This window comes from Dipodomys merriami, unplaced genomic scaffold, assembly GCF_024711535.1.
Source record: "Dipodomys merriami isolate MVZ:Mamm:240054 unplaced genomic scaffold, mDipMer1.0.p SCAF_307, whole genome shotgun sequence".
In the NCBI taxonomy this organism is placed as follows: domain Eukaryota; kingdom Metazoa; phylum Chordata; class Mammalia; order Rodentia; family Heteromyidae; genus Dipodomys; species Dipodomys merriami.
Window position 1 is genome coordinate 606,266 of NW_027204571.1, and position 26,195 is coordinate 632,460.

A 26,195-nucleotide genomic window follows, 5' to 3' on the forward strand; every position below is an offset into this window, starting at 1 on the left:
GTTTACATTAAATCATGTATATTTTACTTGTTGGCAATTTAAAGAACTTTCATGTGTGTGTGTGTTTGTGAGAGAGGTGTGATGTATGTGTGTATGTGCGTGTGCATGCACACTAGTCCTAGGGTTGGATTCAGGGCCTTGACATTGTCCCTGTGCTTTTTTTTCTCAGGGCTGGTGCTCTATCATTTGAGTCATTGCTCTACTCCTGGATTTTTGCTGGTTAATTGGAGTTAAGAATCTTGTGGACTTCCTGGACCAGGCTGGCTTTGAACCGCGATCCTTAGATCTCAGCCTCCTGGGTGGCTAGGATGAGGGATATGAGCCACAGGTGCCTGGCTTGGATTTTAATTTTTTTCAGGCACCTGCATCCTGTTTCCCATAGTGGCGACCTTCTTAGATTCCTATGTCCTTAGCTATACACTTTGCCTTGCTCTAAGCTTTACTGCCCCCTCCCCCATGGCTGTCACCCAACTCCAGTCCTGCCTGGCACCCTGGCCTCGCAGCTCCATGCTGTTCAGCGTCTGGGCTGGGCCTCCCGGGGAGATTCTGGATAGAGTGAGGCTGTGGTGCAGGACCTGACTCCCAGCCATGAATCATCTCAGACCTTGGCCTGGTGTTTTGCGCTCTACAAATGGGAAGCATTGCGGCTTGTTTCTTCCTTTTCTCCTCTTTCTTCTTGGAAGGGAGACCTGACAGCAGGAGCGGTGGGCTTCATTCTGTCACCCAGGGATGTCATCCAGGAGTGAAGCTGGATCTCCTTGGGCCGGGTACACAGAAGGGCAAAGCTTCTGTGAGAACTTCCTCAGTGTCTCCTGAGCCTCGGGGTCACCTTCTGTGGGTGAGCCCATGCTGTAAAAGCCAGAGGCCCAGCGTCATGCATCACTCCATTCCCAGGGCTTCATGGAGACCAAAAAGTCACTCTCTCTCCACGACAGCTTCCTTCTTCCTCACTGGCAAAGTCCAGGCTCACGCATCCTGACTCACTGAGCTCAAGCCCGCCGCACTGCAGCTCCCTCCCCGCCCCACCCAGAGCTTCCTTCACCACCCTTTCAGCTGGAAATTGGACCTGAGGCAATGGGGGGAGGGGGCAGGAGGAGAGGGAAGGTGGCTGGAAAGGGACACAAAGACCTCACATTTCTCCAGCTCTCTCTGAAGCCTTTTCTCATTCTAGGGATGGACACAATTGAAGAGAGAGAGAAGAAAAGTTCCCAAATCTCCAGTCTTTGCTGTATGTTTGGGGAGGCTGCGGCAGCTTCAGACAGGCTAATGGGAACTGAGTCAACACAGTGATCCACCCTAAACTAGCCCGGGGAAAGTGAGGTGTTTCTGGGAAGGAAAAGCCTCTTTCCCACTGTTAGGGAATGGGGAAAGCTATAGGATGTGTCCCTACTGTGTGGTAATAATGCTTTGGCTGCGTCTCCTTGCCTGGGATTTTGGGTTATTCCAAACAAATCCTATCAGCTTTATATATATTTAGTTTTTTTTTTTTTTGGGGGGGGGGTCCAGTTGTGAGGCCTGAACTCTGGGCCTGGGCGCTGTCCCTCAGCTCTTCAGCTCAAGGCTAGTGCTCTACCACTTGAGCCATAGCGCCACTTCCGGCTTTTTTCTTTTTGCTTATGTGGTGCTGAGGAATCGAACCCAGGGCCTCATGCATGTAAGGCAAGCGCTCTACCACTGAGCCACCTTCCCAGCCCTCAGCTTCATATATTTTTAAAGATGTGTTTATTCTAGGAATTTTCAAACATAATGGAGTAATGTACTTGGATGAGTCCTGTTTCCCGTTACTATGCTTCACTGATCATGAGCACTCCTTCAAGTCCTGCCTCCATGCCTCCCACATTTGCCTCAGGAGTTTGGCTGTGCCCAAATGCCACCTTTTCATAGTTGATGTAAGATTTTCCTTTCCCTGGGGAGAGGGGGGTAAAATTGGGTGGGGGGAGGGGGGAGGCGGGGAAGGGAAGTGAAGGGTAAACAAAGGAGGAGGCTGCAATGCTTGGTAAGAAATGTATGCATTATCCTGCCCATGTAATTGTAGCCCCCCTGTACAGTATGTTCTCAAATAAAATAAAATACAATTAAAAAAAAAAAAAAAAGAAATGTACTCATTATCTTGCCCATGTAATTGTAACCCCTCTGTACAGTATTTTCACAATTAAAAACAAACAAACAAACAAACAAACAAAAAAAGATTTTCCTTTCCCTGAGTACACACTGAAATCTTAAATATGAACCTGGATGGTGGCACATGCCTATAATCCCAACACTCAGGAAGCTAAAGCAGGAGGATCATCAGTTTTGAGGCCAGCCTGAGCTACAGAGTGAGACCCTGTCAAAATAAAATAAAGCCTAATTTTTTATTTTTGTTGTCGGTTGTGGGGTCTGAACTCTGGGCCTGGGCACTGTCCCTCAGCTCTTCAGCTCAAGGTTAGCACCCTGCCACTTGAGCCACAGTGCCACTTCCAGCTTTTTCTGCTTATGTGGTGCTGAGGAATCGAACCCAAGGCTTCATGCATGCAAGGCAAGCGTTGTACCACTGAGCCACCTTCCCAGCCCAAGCCTGAATTTTTTTTTTTTGGTCAGTTGTGGGGCTTGAACTCTGGGCTTGGGCACTGTCCCTAGCTCTTCAGCTCAAGGGGAGCGGTCTACTGATTTAGCTACAGCGCCACTTCCTGTTTTCTAATGGTTTATTGGAGGTAAGAGTCTCTCGGACTTTCCTGCCCTGGCTTGGCTTTGAACCGCGATCCTCAGATCTCAGCCTCCTGAGTAGCTAGGATTACAGGCGTGAGCCACCAGCGCCAGGCAAAGCCTGAGTTTTTTGTTTTTGTTTTTGGTGGGGTTCCGGTTGTGGGGCCTGAACTCTGGGCCTGGGCGCTGTCCCACAGCTCTTCAGCTCAAGGCTAGCGCTCTACCACTTGAGCCACAATTCTACTTCTGGCTTTTTTTTCCTGCTTATGTGGTGCTGAGGAATCGAACCCAGGGCCTCATGCATGCAAGGCAAGCGCTCTACCACTGAGCCACCTTCCCAGCCCAAGCCTGAGTATTTTTTTTTTTTTTTTGGGTCCAGTCGTGGGGCCTGAAATCTGGGCCTGGGTGCTGTCCCTCAGCTCTTCAGCTCAAGGCTAGCGCTCTACCACTTGAGCCACAGCACCAATTCTGGCTTTTCTTTTTTTGCCTATGTGGTGCTGAGGAATCGAACCCAGGGCCTCAGGCATGCAAGGCAAGCACTCTACCACTGAGCCACCTTCCCAGCCCAAGCCTGAGTATTTTTAAAGGAAACATTTAACTGCCTTATATAGAAAAGTATGGTAAAAGTAAATACAACAAAAATAAGTGGGGGGCTGGGAAGGTGGCTCAGTGGTAGAGTGCTTGCCTTGCATGCCTGAGGCCCTGGGTTTGATTCCTCAGCACCACAAAAAAAAAAAAAAAGAAAAGAGTGTCACAAAAATAAGTGGGTAAGTGCAATGAAAATTATTTGTGTTAGCAGGGTGTGCTCATTCTCTTAAGGACGTCTTTGTCCTGGGAAATGGGGTGCAGTGAGAAGGGGTCACCCTCTCATCTTTCATGAAACACACGTGTGCTGTGCTGGGAGCTGGTGCTAGTCACCTGCTCCTGAGTGGGGCGCTTTGTGCACAGAGCAGCAACCTCAGTCATCCACTGAGAGTCAGCATGGACACATGGGGCAGAAAGAGACACATACTGAGACACAGAGACAGAGACACAGAGAGGCAGAGACACAGACACAAAAAGACAGACACCGAGAGACAGAAACACAAAAGGATGTTGGTGTCAGTGGCTCATGTCTGTAATTCTAGCTACTTAGGAGGCTGAGGATTAGGGTTCAAAGCCAGCTCAGGCAGAAAAGTCCCTGTGATACTCTGATCTCCAATAAACCACTCAAAAACCGGAAGTGGCACTGTGGCTCAAGTGGTAGAGTGCTAGCCTTGAGCACAAACAGGCTCAGGGACAGTGCCCAGGCCCTGAGTTCAAGCCCCACAATTGACAAAAAGGAAAGGGAAGGGAAGGGAAGAGAAGGGGAGGGAAGGGAAAGGAATAGAGAGGGAAGGGGAGGGGAGGGAAGAGGAGGGAGAAGAAAGTACGTGGGTTATGGTAGGAGCCCACCCACAGTCCCAGCTCTCAGGAGGTTGCAGCAGGAAGACTGGGTTGAAGGCCCGCCTGGGATACATGACAAGACACAGTCACCGAAAAATATAAAACAAAAAGAAAGACCAAAAGCTAGTGTTAGAAGTGTTCAAAAATCATGGCAGCACAGCTGGAGACTGTCTCCCCAGGTTAACCTCGGGCTGAGAGGCTGGAGGACGCTCCGCACGCACGCGCCCCAGGTCCCCTGCCTCTCTGCGCACACCTCCAGTGCTGCGAGTCTCAGGCCCCGTGAACCGGGCTGACTCCTCTCCTTCCGGTTAGCCCTGCCACGGTCCCGTGAGTGACTCAAGCACTAATCTAGCTGCTGCGGTGAGGACGATGGGTAGATGATTAACGTTCAACAGCAGTTGATCAGCTGCTGACCGTAGATGATTAACGTTCAACAGCAGTTGATCAGCTGCTGACCGTATCAGAAGCCATCAGGAGCGGAGGGAGACCTCACTGCGAGGACCTTCCACCGGATCCGGCCTCTATTCCCGCCTGCGCTTCCCAACTTGCCCTGTGGACAGTGGTGAATCTGGTCCTTCCCATCCTCGGTGGAGCCCTTGCCTGGCTTTGTTCTGCCAGCATCCCGGCCTGGGGTCTCACCCTGCTGCCGTGCCCCCAGTGACATTTTCAGGGTGCGGGACATGCCGGAATTGGAGAGGAGGCTTCTCCACTCAGCTACTGGGAGGGCCGCCAGGCCCCCTCTGCTTCCAGCCAGGGAGAACCCGGTGGAACCGAGTGTTCAACACGTGGCCCAAAGAGCCAAGGGAAAGATGGAGCCCACAGTGGGAGGGGCAGCCTGAGGGGAAGGGGAGCCTGGAAGTGGAGGTCGCTGCAGTGAGGAGCCCAGCCGCACGCCCACGGAAGCTGGGACTGGCCTGCTCCGGCCTTTGGACCTCATGGATGGCGTGGCTTCCTACAAGCACGTGTCTCTCCCTGGCTCCCCTCTTGGGTGTACCAGCCGAAGAGGTCACCATCCATCTTCAGCTCTATGTGTCCCAGGACCCCTGTCAGAGACCAGGCGGCCCTGGCTCTGGGCTCATGAGAAAGCAAGGTCCTTCTAGCCCCATCTCCCCGAGTCCCCAGAGAACAAGAGGAATTTAAGTTTCCTGGGGAGAGAAAGCAGAGGGCATGGCCTGCCGGCTCCCGCCTGGTGACTTCCTAAATGAAACTGCTCTCCAGAAGGGCCTGAGATGGCACAGGGACACTCCGAACTTTCTTCTGAGGTGAGGGCACATACATGCTGGGCCAAAACTAGGACACACGTGCTCAGCTCAGGAGGGCTGAGGTTCGGCCCGGGGGATGGAATCCGAACACATTCTTCTCTCCACTGAGGTAGCCCTGAAATAGCAGAGTCCAGATTACAAACCAACGCTCCAGAGAGAGGCAGAGACAGAGACCCACGAGGAAGCAACAAGGCTGCTCACACATCTGTAACTGACTAATAAACACTGGAAAGCTCAACCGCACTAGTAGTCAAGGAAATGTAAATCACATCTAAGTCAGAACTTCCACCTACCAAATGGAATTGTTTTTGGAGAGGGCCCTGTCTCCCACTGGCTGGTGGGAGAACACACCGGAGTCACTCGGTACAGTGTGACTTCAGAAAGGATGAGTCAGTAATTTCACTTCTAGGAAATGATTCTGAAGAAATAACAAGACATGTGAATGCAGGTGATTTTAAGCAAAGATGATCATTATAATAACAGCAGCAACCACAAAAAGACAGAAAAGAATAACTTGGGCTGGGAAGGTGGCTCAGTGGTAGAGTTCTTGCCTTGCATGCATGAGGCCCTGGGTTCAATTCCTCATCCCCACATACACAGAAAAAGCCGGAAGTAGTGCTGTGGCTCAAGTGGTAGAGCACTAGCCTTGAGCTGAAGAGCTGAGGGACAGTGCCCAGACCCAGAGTTTAGGCCCCACAACCAAAAAAAAAAAAAAAAAAAGTCTATCAAATACAGAATGGTTGGTCATAATACATCCATAGAGAATTTTACCTAGTCATTAAAAACGAGTTGAAGACCAAGGGCTCACACCTGCAATCATAGCTACTTAGGAGGCTGAGATTTGAGGATTATGGTCCAAAGACAGTTTAAGGGCAGTTACATTCTGGGAGGCTCTTATCTCCAATTCACTAGCAAAAAACAAAACAAAACAAAAAAAACACAGCTCAAAGTGGAGGTGTGGCTCAAGTGGTAGAGCACTGGGCTTGGGCAAGAAAGGCAAGGGAGCTCACACAGTTTCGTTTTTTTTTTTTTTTTTTTTTTTTGGGGGGGGGGTCTGGTCGTGGGGCCTGAACTCTGGGCCTGGGCGCTGTCCCTCAGCTCTTCAGCTCAAGGCGGCTAATGCTCTACCACTTGAGCCACAGCGCCACTTCCAGCTTTTTTCTTTTTGCTTATGTGGTGCTGAGGAATCAAACACAGAGCCTCAGGCATGCAAGGCAAGCATTCTACCACTGAACCACCTTCCCAGCCCTCACACAGGTTCTTAAATTCATGCCCCAGCTGGGCACCGGTGGCTCATGACTGTAATCCTACCTACTCAGGAGGCTGAGATCTGAGGATCGTGGTTCAAAGCCAGCCTGGGCAGGAAAGTCCGTGAAACTCTTATCTCCAATAAACACCAGAATACCGGAAGTGGCACTGTAGCTCAAGTGGTACAGTGCTAGCCTTAAACTGAAGAGCTGAGGGACAGCACCCAGGCTCAGAGTTTAAGCCCCACGACAGACCAAAAAAAAAAAAAGTTCAAGTCCCAGTACTGGCACACATACAAAATACTTCAGAAGAACTTTTTTTTTTTTTTTTTTTTTTTTTTTTTTGTCGGTTGTGGAGCTTAAACTCTGGGTTTGGGCCCTGTCCTTGCACTCTTCAGCTCAAGGTGAGCGCTCTACCACTTAAGGCATAGCAGCACTTCTGATTTTCTAATGTTTTATTGGAGATAAGAGTCTTATGGACTTTCCTGCCCGGGCTGGCTTTGAACAGTGATCCTTAGATCTCAGCCTTCTGAGTAGCTAGGATTACAGGCATGAGCTACCAGCACCCAGCTTCAGAAGAACTTTTGATGAGGTGAAACACAAAATTAATTAACTAAATATGGAAGCAAGATTCAAATAACGCATGGGCATACAATCTTGTTTTGCAATGAATACACATATCTGTGAATAAATACATGTGTGAATTTCACAAATGTTTAAAGGATATACCAGTAGTTAAGGTATAGAGTATGGGTGGTTGGTTTTTGTTTCTCCCTTTATGCTATGGTGTTTTCAAGCTCTTTTTTTTTTTTTTGTCAGCCGTGGGGCTTGAACTCTGGGCCTGGGCACTGTCCCTCAGCTCTTTAGCTCAAGGCGAGCGCTCTACCACTTGAGCTACAGTGCCACTTCCGGTTTTCTGGTGGTTTATTGGAGATAGGAGTCTCACGGTCTCTCCTGCCCCGGCTGGCTTTGAACTGCGATCCTCAGATCTCAGCCTCCTGAGTAGCTAGGATTACAGGCATGAGCCACCAGCGCCCGGCTCAAGCTCTTTTTTTTTTTTTTTTTAAAGCCCTTTATAGTTTTGTTTTTTTTTTTTTGTCAGTTGTGGGGACTGAATTCTGGGCATGGGCGCTGACCCTCAGCTCTTCAGCTCAAGGCTAGCACTCTACCACTTGAGCCACAGCGCCACTTCTGGCTTTTTCTGCTTATGTGGTGCTGAAGAATTGAACCCAGGGCCTCATGCATGCAAGGCTAGCACTCTATCACTGAGCCACCTTCCCAGCCCCCTTTATAGTTTTTAAATAATGAAGTCTTCAAAAAGATCTAGAATCTGGTTTGGGCTAGACTGCAGGGTAAACTGTGACCTCCAGCTGTGAGCAGTCCTTCTGTGGCTGTTATGTTCCACAGAGAGACCAGTGGCCTCTCTGAGGCCAGGGTGTCCTGTGAAATACATATACCAGGTCAGCCCAGCTCACGGGGCCCGATGGCCTGGGCAGACCTCTCTGAGACGGGCGCTATGCCACTGGCCGTATCTCCAGAAGATAATGGACACAGAAGTGCTCTGCCACAGAGCAAATTCTTCCCAGATAGGTGATCCTGAGGCTCACAGTTGGGAAAGGAGGCTCAGGGCACATTCCATTAAAGAATTTCACACCCTATCTCCTCCTACGAACTCTTCTTTTTCTCCATTGCCTTGGACAGGAGTATATTTAGTAACCCTATCTATCTAGAACCTCTTCTTTCCCTTAATTTGACTAAGGAGCTCGGGGAGCAAGGCCCAAAGCAGGGGTTAGCAGGGGCCGGTGGAGCTCTGAAGAGTGATTAGGGGAGCTGAAATGCCCATCTCAGGCGGGTGATGCCTGAGTGTGGACAGCAGGAGGGCCTCTGGCACTTGGCACCGAGCACAGAGGATGGAGGTAGAGAACAGATTATCAAGGAATGTGTTTCTCTGGGAGAATGAGAATCAGCTTAGGGAGGGTCAAGCATCAGGGATTGAACAAGAGAATGGGAGACACTGGCTACAGGAGGCCCTGGCTTCTTTCCCAGTCTCTTCTGCCTTCTTGGAGCTTCAGGTTCTTCCAAAGAGTGGCCAGAGACTACATGTGCTGAATTCTAGCCTTGTAGTGTGCTCCCATGTGTGTCAACTCTTCCCTCTTCTCTTGGTGGGGCTGAGCCTGGAACAGGGCGGGACGTGTCTAGCACTGAGCAGTACCTATAGCCTTTCACTATGAAATCAATTATCATTCCTCACAAAGGTGATTTGGCCTAAAAGAACACAGTTAATGCATAAGAGACCAAGGTCCCAATCTGGTTCTGGCTCATTCCATCAGTGTCCTCGGCAAACGTTGCCCCTGGGATAGCATGTATCAATCCTAACAGGCAACATTGATCCAGCCCTACATGCCAGGCCCTGCTATGCACTGTATGCATATTTTATTTTCCTGCATAGCACTGTGTGAAGTAGGTATGGCTACCAATTCCACCTTCCAGAGCAGGGACCTGGCCTTTCAGCTGCAGAGTTGCTTAGTGGCGAGAGAGGATGGCCATGGAGAGAGTAGGGCCTGAGGTGGTAAGGCAGGGGCACGGGGTTCATGTGTGTATCTTCCCTGTTATCTGGCTGCTCTGTAGGGACTGAAGACATTGCCTTGTTTACCCGGATTCAGATTCCCAGCCCTGAGTACAATGCCTGGAACAAAGCAAACATTCGCTGCAAGTCCAAGTGGGATCCAGTCAACTTAGCTAAAGCAAGTGTCACCACTAGGGGCCAACGTGGGGAGGATTAAGTGAGAAATATTTGTCTAGGGATTTCCAAGTCCCAAATGTCACGCTGCTGGGCTTTAGCACAGGCTCTATTGGCAATGGGAACCCTTGCAGGAGGCTTCAAAGGTGACCAGGACCTTGGCACTGGGCAGGCCCCAGGAGAGGCTCTGGTTCCCCGGGGTTGGATTCAGATCAAAGGGACAACCAGGGGGGTGTCTGGCACCCACAATTCCCTATTGTTTTCCTCCATAGGAACATCTCAAGGGCACAGCTAAATGGGGTGGGGAGGTGTTTAAGCATAGGACGGGAGAGGGGTTCGTGGGTGTGCATGGGCAGAGAGGCAGGTGGGAGGTTAGTGCTTGAGCAGTAGGGACCCGAGGCTCTTGCAGAAATGGATTTGAGAGAAGAATGGGCAGAACCTTGAGGACGAATACTCTTCTAGCAGGGCTCTCCGGCTCCAGCCAGCCTCTCACTGATCAGTGCTCACCTCATGGCCTCGCAGTCCGTTGTGGCTTTTGGGTGGGGATCTAAGCTTCCCTCCCCTCCATAACTGGGAGGAAAGCTACCGAGGGGCAGAGAACAGAAACAGCCACCGAGGCCCTGGGCCAAGTCCAGAGCTTCCTGGACTGCATTCAGGGAGCCACAGCTCTGCTCTGTCTCTCAGTCTTTGGTGTCTTGATGTGAGCTGCTTATTAACCAGAGGACCTGGGGACCTGGGGAGCAGAGAGTGATGCCTGTGTCTTGTGAGTGGCGTTCAGGAACGTCGTGGGCAAGGCGATGACAGAGGTGGCCTGGAAGGACAGGGCCAAGCGCTGGACCCCATGCTGCTCTGTGTCCTGTGGCCTACACAGGGGCAGCCAGGCGCACCAGGCCCACGCCAGCACTGCACATCTGTCCACATACTTTGCCAGAACAAAGGCATCATGCATACTCTGAAGGAGGCTGGTAGTGTGCTAGGTGGGTTGGAGAACCAACTGGGCTGAAACTCTCCATTCTGCAAAACCTCTTCTGTCATTCTCTCTCTCTCCAGAAAAGGCCCTAGATATTCTGACTCTGGGCCTCCTGTCCCGTCTGGTCCAGGGAGATGCCGCTGACCGTTCTGTCTCCATTACTAGAGCCAGCGGCTTCCCCAGCCAGCTGGTCTCTTGATTCAACCCAGGGGTGGACAGCACCTCTGTGCCCTGAGCCATAGAATGGCTTCCCGCTGTGATTAGCCCTGTTCTCAGCTGGGCTGCAGCATTTCAAGCCATACCAGCTGCACCCAGGGGAAATGGTTGGGGAAATGCTCCTGCTTGGCTTCTTTCCACATGGAGGGCAGCTAGAGGAAAAGAGAGCTTAGCTCTGCTCCGCTGGTACCGATGCCTTAAAATAATGACACAGCCCAGCAGCCAGCCTGCAGGGTCCCTGACAGGGAGCAGCAGAGTGATGCTGTCCTGACTTAGCCTCCAACAAGGCTCATCTATCATGTCGGGAGCTAAACAACTTCCTCAGATGCTCCTGGAACATAAATCAAGAGCTCTAGCTTTAAGAAAGCTGTGCACAACTTTAGCCCACAGAAATACTCGTCCTCATAGTCCTTCTTCCTGACCTTTCAGACACAGGGCACTAGCAAGTTACAACTGCAGACACACAGACAAATTGCTTGCAAGTTGTTACAACTCAGCTTCATGGAGCCTCAGCCCTCACCTATAGATGGGTCTGTGCTGCAGCTACTTCTTGGGTGTCAGGTGGAAATCAAATGAGATAATTCCCATACAGTACTCAGGACAGTACCTGGTGAGCATTAACTCCTGTATCCCCGCCATTTCCCCATCATGGCTAATGGTCATTTTCAGGGACAGAGAAAGAAAAACAGCAAGCTGGCACCAGTGGCTCATGCCTGTGATCCTAGCTACTTAGGAGGCTGAGATCTGAGGATCAAGGTTCAAAGGCAGCCCAGGCAAGAAAGTCTGTGAGGGACTGGGAATGTGGCTTAGTGGTAGAGTGCGTGCCTAGCATGTGTGAAGCCCTGGGTTCCATTCCTCAGTACCACATAAACAGAAAAAGCCAGGAGTGGCACTGTGGCTCAAGTGGTGAGTCCTAGCCTTGAGCAAAAGAATTTCAGGGACAGTGCCCAGATCCTGAGTTCAAGCCCCACAATTGACAAACAAAAACAAAAACAAAAACAAAAACAAAAACAAAAACACCCCAGCAAAACAGCAACTCTGCCGGTACCAGTGTCAGCAAGAAGGCTGTGAGCCAGTGCCCCCCCTCCCCATCCCCCACGATTCATAATGTCCAAGCCTTCTTTCTCCTGGGGAGTCGGTGCCAGGCCTGGCTACACTTGGCAATCTCTGGGGCCTCCGGCTGGTTTGAATTCTCATAGAAAACCCCAGTGGGTACTTGGACCCGTTGGAGCAGAGACAAATTCAAACAGGCAGGGAGGCGGTGAAAGGTGGAACAAGAAATCACCACAAAGAGTGTTCCTTCACATTCTAACACCCCCCCCCAAAGCTGTGGTTTCCACAAAAGGCCCCACTTTGGTAGACAGGCAGAGGAGCTAGCTTTTACAAAAACTCCTTCCTTTCCTACATACTTCCCCCATAGCCTCATAACGTAACAACATGTTTGGCTCCCAGCTGAACAGGTAAAGACACGAAGGCTTTTCTGTTTCAAACTACTGGGTTGCCAAAGCCTTTGCTGTGTCTTTGGGTTGTGGGTTAATGGGTGACCAGCAGGCAGACAGAGAGAGGCAGGTTTCTGCCTAACGTAGCAACATCAGCACAGCCTAGGGCATGTGGCACAGCAAGAAGGCAGGACAGGAGAGGCGGCCTTGAGTACACTGACCTTTGTCCTTGTTTGCTCTTGGAGAGGGTGGACCCTGCCAACCGCCTTCATCTCCCAGGGCCTCTGCCAGGGACTCCTGGCTGGTCAGCCTTCTCGGGGACTTGAGGCAGCCTGGGCCTGGTGGGGGACAAGCAGAGATCTCCGGGTGATTAAAGGGTGCTAGGGAACCTCTGTGGGAGCCCAGTGGGCATGGGGGGCTTGGCGGTGGTATGTGCGAGCCCTTGTCCCTTTCTGGCTCTCTCCTGGCTGAGGGCTTATCATTAACCAACCATCTAGAAGCCAGGACAACCAGTGTTGAGCTGTGAAGGTGGAGGGGAGACATGGAGGCGGGACCCCACCACTGGGGTGCGGAGCTCGTCCCCCTTCCAGCTCTGCTCTCTGATGTGGACACGCTCCTTTTTTAGCCTTTCTTACTGCCAAATAAGTGGGTGTCGGTGGGAGGGGGGGGACCCAAGTTCTCACTGCTGGTGAGGTTGCCTAGCTTCCCTGAGCTGGACACAAATAGGGCCATGGAGACACGCGTAGAGTGGGGACGTGGGGGTTCCGGCTCTCTCCAGATAAATCCTCCCAGGATCGTTTTTGCTTTCTTTCTAAACTCAAGCCCAAACAAGGCTTCTGGGGTTTGAGGCCGGCCGAGCCAGCGAAGCTGCTTTCCCTGGGATGAGGCTAATGGTTTCTTTTCCCTCTGAAGCTGGGCCCTGCTTCCTGTGCCCTCCCCTCACGGGGGGCACCCCCTCTGCCAGCTTCTTCCCGACTGGCAGGAGGGCCCTGGAAGGTCAGCGAGAAGCATCTTTCCCTTTCGCAAATAAACAAGGCCGGCCCATGTGCTGGAGGACTTGGGGTATATTAATAGCCAGATATTTTGTTTTCCTGTTCTGGTGCTTATCCCCTCCGACTGTATGGGAGATAAGAGGACACACAATGTTCCCCAGCAGCAGCCCTCTGCCCCTCCCCCAGGGAGAGGCAAAGGGAGGTGTGTGTGCATGTCTCCGTTTAAAGCCATTACTGATCTACCAACTCTGAGAAAATAGACTTAAAACGTTTATGTACAGTCTCTCTTGGCTACTGTTGCTGCTCAGCAAAGAAACTCTATATTGTTTAAGCCCTCCAGGCAAACAGGTTGCAAGGCAACCTTCAAACAATAGAAAATACCCCAAACTAAAAATAAAAGGCAGGGAGAATATAGTGGTGCTTGGATGAACCAAGGCCAAAGTCAAGGCCAAGGAGAATGCCATCAGCTAAGCCATCTGACCCGCAGCTACTTCTGCTTGTGCCCTTCTTGTCTGAGTTTCTTACAATCCACACATCTGGGGCCCCACTGGAAGTCCTGGAGTCGCCCTCCTTCCATGTTCATCAGCACCTTCTAAAGGAGATCTAAGGCCTAGAGAGGCCCAGGGACGTCCAAAGCCCAGCCTAGCACTTCTGTCCCATATGGCTCCTGTTGTGACCACAACCAGGTTTCCCACTTCTTCGAGGTCCTTACAGATCCAGGCAGGACAGGGCCAGGGCTCAACAGAATCAGCTCGTATATGAGAAAGGAAGTATGACTGAGCAGGCTGGAGTGAGTGACAGAAAGGGGCCACAGATCAAGGAGTGCAGGCGGTCTCTAAGAAGCTGGAAAAGGCAACATGGATCACCTCCTAGAGCCTCCAGAAAGGACGGAGCCAAGCCAATACTTTGACTTGCCCCTGATAAAACCTGCTTTGGATTTCTGACCTGCAGAAAAGGAAGATAATATATTTGTGTTCAAATCACTAAGTTTGCAGTGATTTGTTACAGCGTTCATGGTAAAGTGGGGGACATGAGACACTTCTGTTTTGGGGCACTGAATATTCCAGCACTGCAAGCAGATGACTGGAAAGGCAAGGGGTTGCCCTCTGTCTTCCTGATGTGTGTAGACAGAGAGAGCTGGCCAGCAAGGGCACTGGACCTGGGGCTGGCACAGCTAGCTCATGGCTTCCTACAAACTGTTATACACAAAACAAGAAAGCAGGCTGCTCTGTGTTTTTTGTCCACTGGCAGGGCAGATGGATCGATAAGATTGTTCTATGGGAGATCTTGAGCAGCTAGGATGTTGTTTTTTCTCCCCCAAATTTGTGGGCAACCCAACCAGTGACCAGATCAGACCTGAAAGGGAAACTAGACGATAGAAAAGTCACCTCCACCCCTGCTTCAGGTTGCTGGACAGAAATCACTTCAGATTTTCCAGGACTGTTCTGGAAGGAAACAAACAGGAGACTAAGGCACTTTTCATTTGTGAGCAGGTTTGCTTTCTCTCTGTCTGACCTGGTTAAAGGTCTCCTAGGGACTTGCATAAGAGGAGCTATGGGATTATATCTACCTCAACCAAAACAGTGCATTTCTTGAGTCCCCTATCTCCTAGAGGCACAAAGGACCTGAAAACCAAAATTTACTCCAATCTTGGAACTTTTTGGAGATAAGAACTATCTGCCTAGCCGGGCGCTGGTGGCTCACACCTGTAATCCTAGCTACTCAGGAGGCTGAGATCTGAGGATCGCGGTTCAAAGCCAGCCCGGGCAGGAGAGACTGTGAGACTCCTATCTCCAATAAAACCACCAGAAAACCGGAAGTGGCGCTGTAGCTCAAGTGGTAGAGCACTCTCCTTGAGCTGAAGAGCTAAGGGACAACGCCCAGGCCCAGAGTTCAAGCCCCACGACCGACAAAAAAAAAAAAAAAAAAAAAAAAGAAAAAAGAACTATCTGCCTAATTTCATATTTTGGGACCCTGAATTATAAAGAGAGAAAGCACCATGGACAAAGCCACACAGCAAGCTAGACTGAGCCAAAGCAGAAAACAGCTTCCCCTCTCCTAGCCAGCAATGTCCTGGGGTTTGCCTGCTTAGTTTCAGGCCTTGGCTGAGCAGGTCAGTAGGGTGTGGCCTCAGGGTAGGTGGTCTGGTGGAATGCAGAGATCTAAAACCATTAAACTTGTCATCACAAGCAAGCCAATGTCTCAGTGGAAAGATTTTCCAGAGCAGGGTTTCTCTCTCTCTCTCTCTCTCTCTCTCTCTCTCTCTCTCTCTCTCTCTCTCTCTCTCTCTCTCTCTCTCTGAGAAAGGAGGGAGAATTTAGAAGCAGTCATGGGAGGGAAGATGCTAAGCAACCTCTAGGGGGCAAGGTATTTGACTTTACTGTACAGAAATAAACTATGAAGAGGGTGTTTTTCTGTTTTTTTTTTTGGTCAGTCTTGGAGCCTGAACTCTGGGTCTGGGCGCTGTCCCTCAGCTCTTCAGCTCAAGGTTAGCACTCTACCACTTGAGCCACAGCGCCACTTCTGGCTTTTTCTGCTTATGTGGTACTGAGGAATCGAACCCAGGGACTCATGCATGCAAGGCAAGCACTCTACTACAGAACCAACTTCCCAGCCCCACTTCTGGTTTTCTGCTGGTTGATTGAAGATAAGAGTCCCATGGAGAGCCGGGCGATGGTGGCTCACGCCTGTAATCCTAGCTACTCAGGAGGCTGAGATCTGAGGATTGAGGTTCAAAGCCAGCCCGGGCAGGAGAGACCGTGAAACTCCTATCTCCAATAAACCACCAGAAAACAGGAAGTGGCGCTGTAGCTCAAGTGGTAGAGCGCTTGCCTTGAGCTGAAGAGCTGAGGGACAGCGCTCAGGCCCAGAGTTCAAGCCCACGACCGACAAAAAAAAAAAAAAAAAAAAAAAAAGAGTCCCATGGAGATTCCTGCTTGGACTGGCTTTGAACTGTGATCCTCAGATCTCAGCTTCCTGAGTGGCTAGGATTACAGGTGTGAGCCACCAGTGCCCAGCTCACAATTTTTTTTTCTACCATCAGCATAGCCCTTTCCCTAGTCTCTCCTTCATCTCCCTGTTCCTCCCTCCTTTACCATCTTTCTGAGAAAGCCTAGAGTTTAACTTCAGGAGCAAAGCTAATCCATTCCCTAAAACTCCTGCCAAAGGGTCTGGGCAGGTTTGTATTGAGTAGCTTAGCTGGGCCTTCATGAGTCAAAGCAGATACATCATAAAAGAGTAGAGCTGAGGTGACTGTGAAACTCCAATTCCTGGGCAGCTTTTCACCCATCCTCACTCAGGTCATTCTATTCATGGCACTGCCAATGGGTGTCTTAGATCCCTTCATAACAGAAAATTGGGTGGCTTGAAGCCTGACAGAAATGTTTTGGGCCCTATCATCCAGTTTCAAGGCCTGTGAAATCTTTTTTAAAAATCAGGATAAGGGCTGGGAAGGTGGCTCAGTGGTAGAGCACATGCCTTGCATGCCAGAGGCCCTGGGTTCGATTCCTCAGCACCACATAAGCAAAAAGAAAAAAAAAGCCGGAAATGGTGCTATGGCTCAAGTGGTAGAGCGCTAGCCTTGAGCTGAAGAGCTGAGGGACAGTGCCCAGGCCCAGAGTTCAGGCCCCATAACCGGACCCCCCCAAAAAAAATCAGGATAAGATATGCACAATATAAAATTACCATTTTAACAAAATATAAGTTCAGTGGCATTTAGTACATTTACACTGTTGTGTAACATTCACCACTATTCTAGGAGTACAAAACTTTAAACAGATAATGTCGCTGTAAGGGCCAGTATGGACTTCTTTGGTGATATCTTGCTTGTACTTGTATTATATTTGGTACCTTTTTAAGGTAGCAAAAATCCTCTGGTGCTACGTAAGAGCAGGAACAAACGCTTTGGTATTCAACCCAACTTCCTTTTCTACTTTCTTTTTGGGCTCCCCAACCTATCACTTATTTATTTCTAGGCCAATCCAAGGCTGAACCAGTTTCATATATTCCTCCAAGTCTTCAAAGTTCTCCTTTTATTTTTCCCCCACAGAGTTTTAGTTGATGCTCATCTTTTCCACTCAGAGCTAGAACTTATTTATTTTTTTTGTCGGTCATGGGGCTTGAACTCTGGGCTTGGGCGCTGTCCTTGAGCTCTTCAGCTCAAGGGGAGCACTCTACCACTTGAGCCATAGCACCACTTCCGGTCTTCTAGTGCTTTATTGGAGATAAGAGGCTCACGGAGTTTCCTGCCTGGGCTGGCTTTGAACCATGATCCTCAGATCTCAGCCTCCTGAGTAGCTAGGATTACAGGTGTGAGCCACCAGCGCCCGGCAGAGCTAGCATTTATTAAGCCACACCTCCAGTCCCAATTTTTTTGTTTAACTAGAGATATGAGTCCTGAGGATGTGTCTGCTTGCGCTGGCTTTGAACCCCAATACTCAGATCTCAGCCTCCTGAGTAGCTAGGATTACAGGCTTGAGCCACTGGCGCCTGGCTGATTCCCTAACCTTTATTTGTCTCTATCTCCAGTCCTGATCTCTCCCAGAATCATCAGATTCCTAGATGTAACTCCTCTCTGACAACTCCTCTTTAATGCCTAATAGGTACTTGAAATTTAACAGAGACTAAAGCAGATTTCATCATTTGACCTACCAACCTATAGCTGCTTCTCCCTTTTCTAATTCAATATAAGACAAAATCTGAAAGTCATTTCAAGCCTCTGAAAGAGGTCTCTTCCTCAATGCTCCCCTCCCCATGCAGAACATCTTAACTGATACTATTTCCAAAACACGTCCTAAGTCTGTCTGCCTTTTCCATTCTTGGTCTTTCCATTCATGGTCCTGGCAGACCATGGCATCTCCCTTGCTTAATAGCTTTCTAGGTCTCTCAGGACTTAAAGAAGAAAATACAATGTCCTTACTGTAGCTTCAACGTTCTTCTGAGTCTGGACTCTGCACACTTCCCCCATCTCATTTCAGATCACTCTCCCGACTCTATCCTGGCTGCACTGGACTTAGGCGCTTCTGACTAAGCAGCCTCTGTGCTAGGCAGACACTGTCTAGAAGGCTCATCCATGCGTCATCCACGGCTGGTCCCTTCTTATCACTTACATCTTGGTTTAAATGTCACATTTTCAGAGAAACTTGTCTGCACATCTCATCTAAAATGAACAGAAGGTTAATTTGGTATAGTGATATTTTTCTTGCTTATTTAATGTTTTCGTCCTGTAGAACAAAAGCTCCATAGCAGCAGGGATTTGGAGCTTTCTGCAGGGACTCTCAGGGCCTAAAACAGTGTTGGATGTAGAACAGATGTTCCCTTGAAAAACGGAAAAGGAACAAAGAAGAATCAAACATTGGACTGGTTTGCAGCTCAGTTGCAAAGCGCTTGCCTAGCAGGTGTAACGTCCTGGGCTTGATACCCAGTAGCAAAAAAGAAAAGACAAATTAAAAGAACCAAAAGTACGGTGGAAAACTAGATTCCATTACAAACCAATACCTCTGAGGAAGTCGAAGCAAAACTTACTTTTTTTTTTTTTTTTTTTTTGGTGCCAGTCCTGTGGTTTGAGCTCAGGGCCTAGGCACTGTCCCTCCACTTCTTTTTTGCTCAAGGCTAGTGCTCTACCACTTGAACCAAAGCTCTACTTCTGACTTTTTTTTTTGACTGTCATGGGGCTCGAACTCAGGGCCTGGGCACTGTTTCTGAGCTTCTTTTGCCCAAGACTAGCTCTCTACCACTTAAGTCACAGCGCCGCTTCAGATTGTTTTCTGTGTATGTGGTGCTGAGGAATGGAACCCAGGGCTTCATGCATGTTAGGCCAGCACTCTACCACTGAGACACATTCCCAGCCCTACTCCTGGCTTTTATTTTTTTATTTTTTTTGGGTCCGGTCATGGGGCCTGAACTCTGGGCCTGGGCACTGTCCTCAGCTCTTCAGCTCAAGGCTAGCGCTCTACCACTTGAGCCACAGCACCGCTTCCGGCTTTTTTCTTTTTGCTTATGTGGTGCTAAGGAATCGAACCCAGGGCCTCATGCATGTAAGGCAAGTGCTCTACCACTGAGCCACCTCCCCAGCCCCTCTGGCTTTTTTTCTTTTTGAAGTTTATTGGTAATAAGTCTCTTAGAGTTCCCTGCCTGGGTTGGCTTCAAATTGTGATCCTTAGTTTGCAGCCTCCTGAATAGCTAGGGTTACAGGTGTGAGGCACTGGCACCTGGCTTGAAGCAAAACTTTCTTAACAAAGCAAATCTGGCAACAAGCTGATTTGAAAACTTAGATGAAAATAATCAGTACCCAAAGTAGCAACAATAGCAACCAAAAAAATCTTGAAAAAGAAGAACAAAGTCAGAAGACTCAAACTTCCTGATTGCAAAACTTACTCCAAAGTGCTAAGGTAATCAAGGCAGTGTGGTACTGGCTTGTGTATATATGGACATGGACAGAATTGGAAGCACAGAAATAAATCCTCACATTTATGGAGAACTGATTTTTTTTTTTTGGTCAGTCATGGGGTTTGAACTCTGGGCCTGGGCGCTGTCCCTCAGCTCTTCAGCTCAAGGCTAGCGCTCTACCACTTGAACCACAGCACCATTTCTGGTTTCTGGTATTTTTTTTTTTTTTAACTGGAAGTAAGCGTTTCAGGGACTTTCCTGCCTGGACTGGCTTTGAACTGTGATCCTCAGATCTCAGCCTCCTTAGTAGCTAGGATTAAGTGTCGCTGTAGCTCAAATGGTAGTGCTCGCTTTGAGCTGAAGAGCTGAGGGACAGTGCTCAGGCCCAGAGTTCAAGCCCCATGACCGACAAAAAGTAAAACAAAACAAAACAAAACAAAAAAAACCTGTCATCTGAGTAGCTAGGATTACAGGTGTGAGCCATCGGTGCCCAGCTGAGAACTGATTTTTGCAGGAGTGCCAAGATAATTCAATGGTAGAATGGTAGAATCAATACATGTTATACCATAAGCAAAAATGAACTGAAAATGGGTCATTAACATTTAGTTTTACAGATGAAACTGCTAAAAACTCCTCAGATCTCAGCCTCCTGAGTAGCCAGAATTACAGGTGTGAGCCATTGGCGCCCGGCTTTTGTTTCCCTTTTTGTGCTGGTACGGGCCCTGAATACAGGCCCTCACATTCTCACTTGGCTTTTTTTGCTCAAAGCTGGTATTTTGCCACTTGAACCACAGCTCCATTTCTAGTGTTTTTTTGCGGGTTAACTGGAGATAAGATTCTCATTTTCTGGGCTGGCTTTGAACCATGGTCCTCAGACCTCAGTCTTAGTAGTACCTAGGATTATAGGGGTGAAGTACTGGCACCTGGCTTAGGCAAAACCTGTTTTGATACAACACCAAAAGCGTAAGTGATAAGAAAACAACAGATAATTTGGAATTCATCAGAAGTGAAAGCACTTTTGCTTCAAAATACACCATTAAGAAAGCATAAATGAGGGCTGGATGTGTGTGTGGGTTAAGTGACAGAGCACCTACCTAAGCAAGCACAAGGCTTGAGTTCAAATACTAGTACTGCAGGAAAGAAAAAGAAAGAAAGAAAAAGAAAGAAGGGGGAGCGGCAGGGATGGGAGGGAAGGAAGGAAAGGAAGGAAGGAAGGAAGACAGAAAGGAAGAAGGAAGGAAGGAAAAAAGGAGGGATAAAAAGAAAACCCAGAACAGGAAAAAAATATTTATAAAGCATATGTTTGATAAGAGGCTGTATACAGAATACATTTTAACAAAACTTTTTTTTTTTTGTCGGTTTTGGGGCTTCAACTCTGGGCCTGGGTGCTGTCCCTCAGCTCTTCAGCTCAAGGATAGCATTCTATCATTTGAGCCACAACGCCATTTGTGGTTTTCTGGTGCTTTATTGGAGATAAGTGCCTCATAACCTTTCCTGCCCAGGCTGGCTTTGAACTGAGATCCTCAGAGCTCAGCCTCCTGAGTAGCTAGGATTACAGGCCTGAACCACCAGTGCCTGCTAACAAAACTATTATAGTACAACAATAAAGACAAATAACTTAATTAAAACAATAAGCAAAGGATATAGAAATGGCCCATAGCCGGGCGCTGGTGGCTCACGCCTGTAATCCTAGCTACTCAGGAGGCTGAGCTCTGAGGATTGCGGTTCAAAGCCAGCCTGGGCAGGAAAGACCATGAGACTCTTATCTCCAGTAAACCACCAGAAAACTGGAAATGGCGCTGTGGTTCAAGTGGTAGAATACTTGCCTTGAGCTAAAGAGCTGAGGGACAGCGCCCAGGCCCAGAGTTCAAGTCTCATGACCGACAAAAAAAAAAAAAAAAGGCTCATAAGCCATTAGCTTATTAGCTCTCAGAGAAATGCACAACAAAACCACAATGAGATACTACTTTCTGCCTACAGCATCTATAAACAACACAGAGGGCAATAATAAATGTTGGCAATGGTGTGCAGAATTTGGAACATTCATACTTTGCTGGTGGGAAAATAAAATGGATTTAAAAAGGTTTGCAGTTTTTTACAAAGTTAAACATGGAGTTCCCATATGACTCAGTAATTCCACTCCTAACTATATACCCAAGAGACTGAAAACATGTTCGCACAAAAGCTTGTACATGAATCTACCACAGCAGTCAAAGATGGGAGCAATCCAAATGCCTGTCAGTTGTTAGTGGATACACAAAATGTGATATAAACTATTCAATGGAATAGAGTCAGTCATAAGAAAGTGGGAAGAAAATTCTGACAAATCCTCGAGCATGGGTGACATGGACAACAAAGTTACTTTTTTTTTTTTTGGGGGTCCGGTCGTGGGGCCTGAACTCTGGGCTTGGGCCCTGTCCCTCAGCTCTTCAGCTCAAGGCTAGCGCTCTACCACTTAAGCCACAGCACCACTTCCGCCTTCTTTCTTATATGGTGCTGAGGAATCAAACCCAGGGCCTCAGGCATGCAAGGCAAGCACTCTACCACTGAGCCAACTTCCCAGCCCCGGACAACGAAGTTATAAGGTCCTAATGCTACCTGAAGCCAGTCAGTCAGAAAAAGACAAATACTACAGGATTCTCTTTGTATGAGGGATACAAAGTAATTGCATTCATATGAACAGAAAGAGGATAAGAAGAGGGATGTGGGAGTTTTTCAATAGCTATAGTTTCATTTTTTCTTTTCTTTTCTTTTTTTGGTTGGTCGTGGGGCCTGAACTCTGGGCCTGTGCAGTGTCCCTCAACTCTTCAGCTGAAGGCTAGCACTACCACTTGAGCGTCAGCCCCACTTCCGGCTTTTTCTGCTTATGTGGTACTGAGGAATTGAACCCAAGGCTTCATGCATGCAAGGCAAGCACTCCACCACTGAGCCACCTTCCCAGCCCCTAGTTTCACTTTTTCAAGACGAAAAGAGTTCTGGTAACTGAAGGCACAGAAATTTGAGATGTATTCTGCATACTTAAAACAGTCAAGATGGTGAATTTTACAGCAGTGCATTCAACTACATTAAATGAAAAGGAATTATAACAACATGCACCACCACATAGATGATCTTGTTAAAGGTATGCAGAAGTGGTGCTGTGGCTCAAGTGGTAGAGTGCTAGCCTGAGCAAAAAGAACTCGAAGACAGTACTCAGGCTGAGAGTTCAAGCTCCAGGACTGGCAAAAAAAAAAAAAAAAAAGCCGGGCACTGGTGGCTCACACCTGTAATCCTAGCTACTCAGGAGGCTGAGATCTGAGAATCTCGGTTCAAAGCCAGCCCAGGCGGGAAAGTCCGTGAGACTCTTATCTCCAATAAACCATTAGAAAACAGGAAGTGGTGCTGTGGCTCAAGCGGTAGAGCGCTTGCCTTGAGCTGAAGAGTGCAAGGGCAGTGCCCAAGCCCAGAGTTCAAGCCCCATGACCAACAAAAATAAAAAAATAAAAAAATAAAAGTTCCCACAGGTCAGATACATTTGTACAAAAACAACCCTAAACTAACACAAAGGGTTTACAGAAGGCTTTCAAGGCCTGATAGCTGATTTAGCATCATGTACTATTTATTTTTATTACAGGATTGGGACTCATACTTGCTAGGCAAGCACTCTACCACTTGAACCACACCCCTAGCCCTTTTTTTGTTTTCATTTTTTTTTTCCAGGTGTGTTCTCAAGTGTTTGCTTGGCCCAGCCTGGAATATAATCCTATTCATACTTCTCACCAAGTGAGGGAGGTGTGCACCGCCACACCCAGTTTATTGGTTTAGATGGGGTCTTGCTCATGCCTTGAACTGCATTCCTCTTGACCTTTGCCTCCTGAATAGGTAGTGACAGGAGGAAGCCACCATGCCTTGACATACAGCAGTGTGTGTGTGTGTGTGTGTGTGTGTGTGTGTGTGTGTGTGTGTGTGTGTGTGTGTGTGTGTGTGTGTGTGTGTGTGTGTGTGTGTGTGTGTGTGTGTGTGTGTGTGTGTGTGTGTGTGTGTGTGTGTGTGTGTGTGTGTGTGTGTGTGTACTGCAGCTCAAACTCAGGGTTTCAAACTTTTGCTCAGTTTTTAAGCTCAAGGCTGGTGCTCTATCATTTGAGCCACAGATTCACTTTGGCTTTTTGGTGTTTCTTTTTTTGTCAGTTATGGGGCCTGAACTCTGGGCCTGAGCACTGTCCCTCAGCTCTTCAGCTCAAAGCTGGCACTGTACCATTTAAGCCACAGTGCTACTTCTAGCCTTTTCTGCTTATTTAGTGCTGAGGAATTGAACCCAGGGCCACATGCATGCAAGCAAGCAATCTACCATTGAGCCATCTTTCCAGCCCTGAGATAAGAGTTTTAAGGATACAAAACCAAAACCAAAAAACTAGTTAGGATGGAAAGTTTTATGTTTTTAAAAATTAAAATTTTAATATTGAGTCAAAAGCTTTAATAAAATTTTTACTCCCATTGTTGCTAGTGTATGACAGACATGGAAAGAATTTTCAAATTTGGTGGCTGTGTTTGTCTTTACTTTTATTTAACTCCTGGTAGACTATGAAAACAGATCACTTGGTTTAATTTTGCAATTATTTTTACTTCCCAATTCCTGTTTGATTACACAATTTTTTTTTCTTTTTTTGCCAGTTGTAGGGCCTGAATCTGGGCCTGACCGCTGTCCCTCAGCTCTTCAGCTCAAGGCTAGCACTCTACCACTTGAGCCACAGCACCACTTCCGACTTTTTCCACTTATGTGGTACTGAGGAATCAAACCCAGGGCCTCATGCATGCAAGGCAAGCACTCTACCACTGAGCCACTTTCTCAGCCCCAATTATACAATTCTTTTGGTTACAAATGGAAAAAGGAAAGTTTATGTGCCAATCTCTTATTTTTACTTTTTTTTTTTTTTTTGGGTCCAGTCGTGGGGCTTGAACTCTGGGCCTGGGCGCTGTCCCTCAGCTCTTCAGCTCAAGGCTAGCACTCTACCACTTGAGCCACAGCGCCACTTCCGGCTTTTTTCTTTTTGCTTATGTGGTGCTGAGGAATCAAACCCAGGGCCTCAGGCATGCAAGGCAAGCGCTCTACCACTGAGCCACCTTCCCAGCCCTTTTTTTTTTTTTTTTTTGCCAGTCCTAGGGCTTGAACTCCAGGCGTGGGCACTGTCCCTGAGCTTCTTTGTGTTCAAGGCTAATGCTCTACCACTTGAACCACAGTGCCACTTCTGGCTTTTTCTGAGGAGTTTATTGGAGATAAGTCTCAGAGCCTTTCCTGCCTGGGCTGGCTGACACCTGTGATCCTCAGATCTCAGCCTCCTGAGTAGGTAGGATTACAAGCGTGAGCTACTGGTATCCAGCTTATTTTTACAATATTAATGGGGAATGAGAGATGTTTTTACACACACACAATTTTTATAAAAAATATCGTAAGAAAATTGAATTGGGGGGGGATTGACAATTTGGCAATATCTATTTAATTTTTTTTGTTTACACAGAATTTCCCTATGAAGCCCTTGAAATTCTCCTGTCAAGTGCTGAGATTACAGACATGAACCACTATATCTGTCTTCCTTGAATTCTGGCTTCTGTTATTAATTTAAATCACACTTCTGAACCCAACAATTCCATTTTTTCTTATAGATAATACTTGAATAAGAATACAAACATATATGTAGACTGTTCAATGAGGAATGTGTTAATTAACTGTGCTGTATTCATACAGTGGAACATCCTACTATTATTAAGATAACTCTATATGTGCATCAGATTGCAATTCACTACTTAAGAAGCAAGTTGTACAGAGGGGCCCATCAGCTGCACTGAACATTGATGAAAACGAACTAAGCAACTCAAGGGCAGCGATGGGAAGGAGGGAATGAGAGGAATAGAGCGAACAGCTAACACTAAGCAAAAGGAAAGAAATGTACATAAGACCTGATGTGGAAGAAATAGCTGTATTGTCAAAGCTAATAGAATTCACAAACTTTATAGACCACGATAATGACAATTTGTCTCATTGTAATTGTAACTTTATGTATCACTATCTCACAATACTGTAAAATTTGTGAAATTTATGTAATCACTTAATCACAATAAAAATGATAAAAAAGAAGTTGTAGGAAGTAAAAATAATCTTTTTTGTATAAAATTTAAAAAGAATGTAGATATATGTGGCTTTGCCTGGCGCTGGTGGCTCACGCCTGTAATCCGAGCTACTCAGGAGGCTGAGATCTGAGGATCGCGGTTCAAAGCCAGCCCGGGCAGGAGAGACCGTGAGACTCCTATCTCCAATAAACCACCAGAAAACCGGAAGTGACACTGTAGCTCAAGTGGTAAGAGCGCTCGCCTTGAGCTGAAGAGCTGAGGGACAGCGCCCAGGCCCAGAGTTCAAGCCCCACGACTGACCAAAAAAAAAAAAAAAAGAAAGTCTGATTATTAAGGGTATAATTCATTTGAACAAGGAGGAAAAAATAAATGAGAATAAAAAACAATGAAGAGGGCTGGGAAAGTGGCTCAGTGGTAGAGTGCTTGCCTTGCATGCATGAGGCCCTGGGTTTAATTCCTCAGCACCATATAAGCAGAAAAAGCTGGAAGTGGCACTGTGGCTCAAAGTGGTAGAGCGCTAGCCTTGAGCTGAAGAGCTGAGGGACATAGCCTAGGCCCAGAGTTCAGGTCCCACGACTGGCAAAAAAAAAAAAAAAGCCGGGCGCTGGTGGCTCACGCCTGTAATCCTAGCTACTCAGGAGGCTGAGATCTGAGGATCGTGGTTCAAAGCCAGCCCGGGCAGGAGAAACCGTGAGACTCCTATCTCCAATAAACCACCAGAAAACTG

General features: G+C 47.9%; 1 protein-coding gene across 2 annotated transcripts in view; it reads right to left on the reverse strand.

Annotated features, from left to right (window-relative positions):
* Positions 1-12,134: 12,134 nt before the first annotated feature.
* LOC138840929 (intraflagellar transport protein 81 homolog) overlaps positions 12,135-26,195 on the reverse strand; it is a 154,808-nt gene continuing 140,747 nt past the window's right edge. The window contains exons 21-22 of one of the 2 annotated variants that reach the window (XM_070041363.1): positions 14,333-14,421; positions 12,135-12,322 (exon numbers count right to left, since the gene is read on the reverse strand). In XM_070041363.1, the coding sequence (XP_069897464.1) occupies positions 12,253-12,322; positions 14,333-14,421 (159 nt within the window). In that variant the 3' untranslated portion in view covers positions 12,135-12,252. Of the gene's footprint in view, positions 12,323-14,332; positions 14,422-17,441; positions 18,135-26,195 lie in introns of those variants that run through there. The other variant, XM_070041365.1, reaches the window with a different exon arrangement.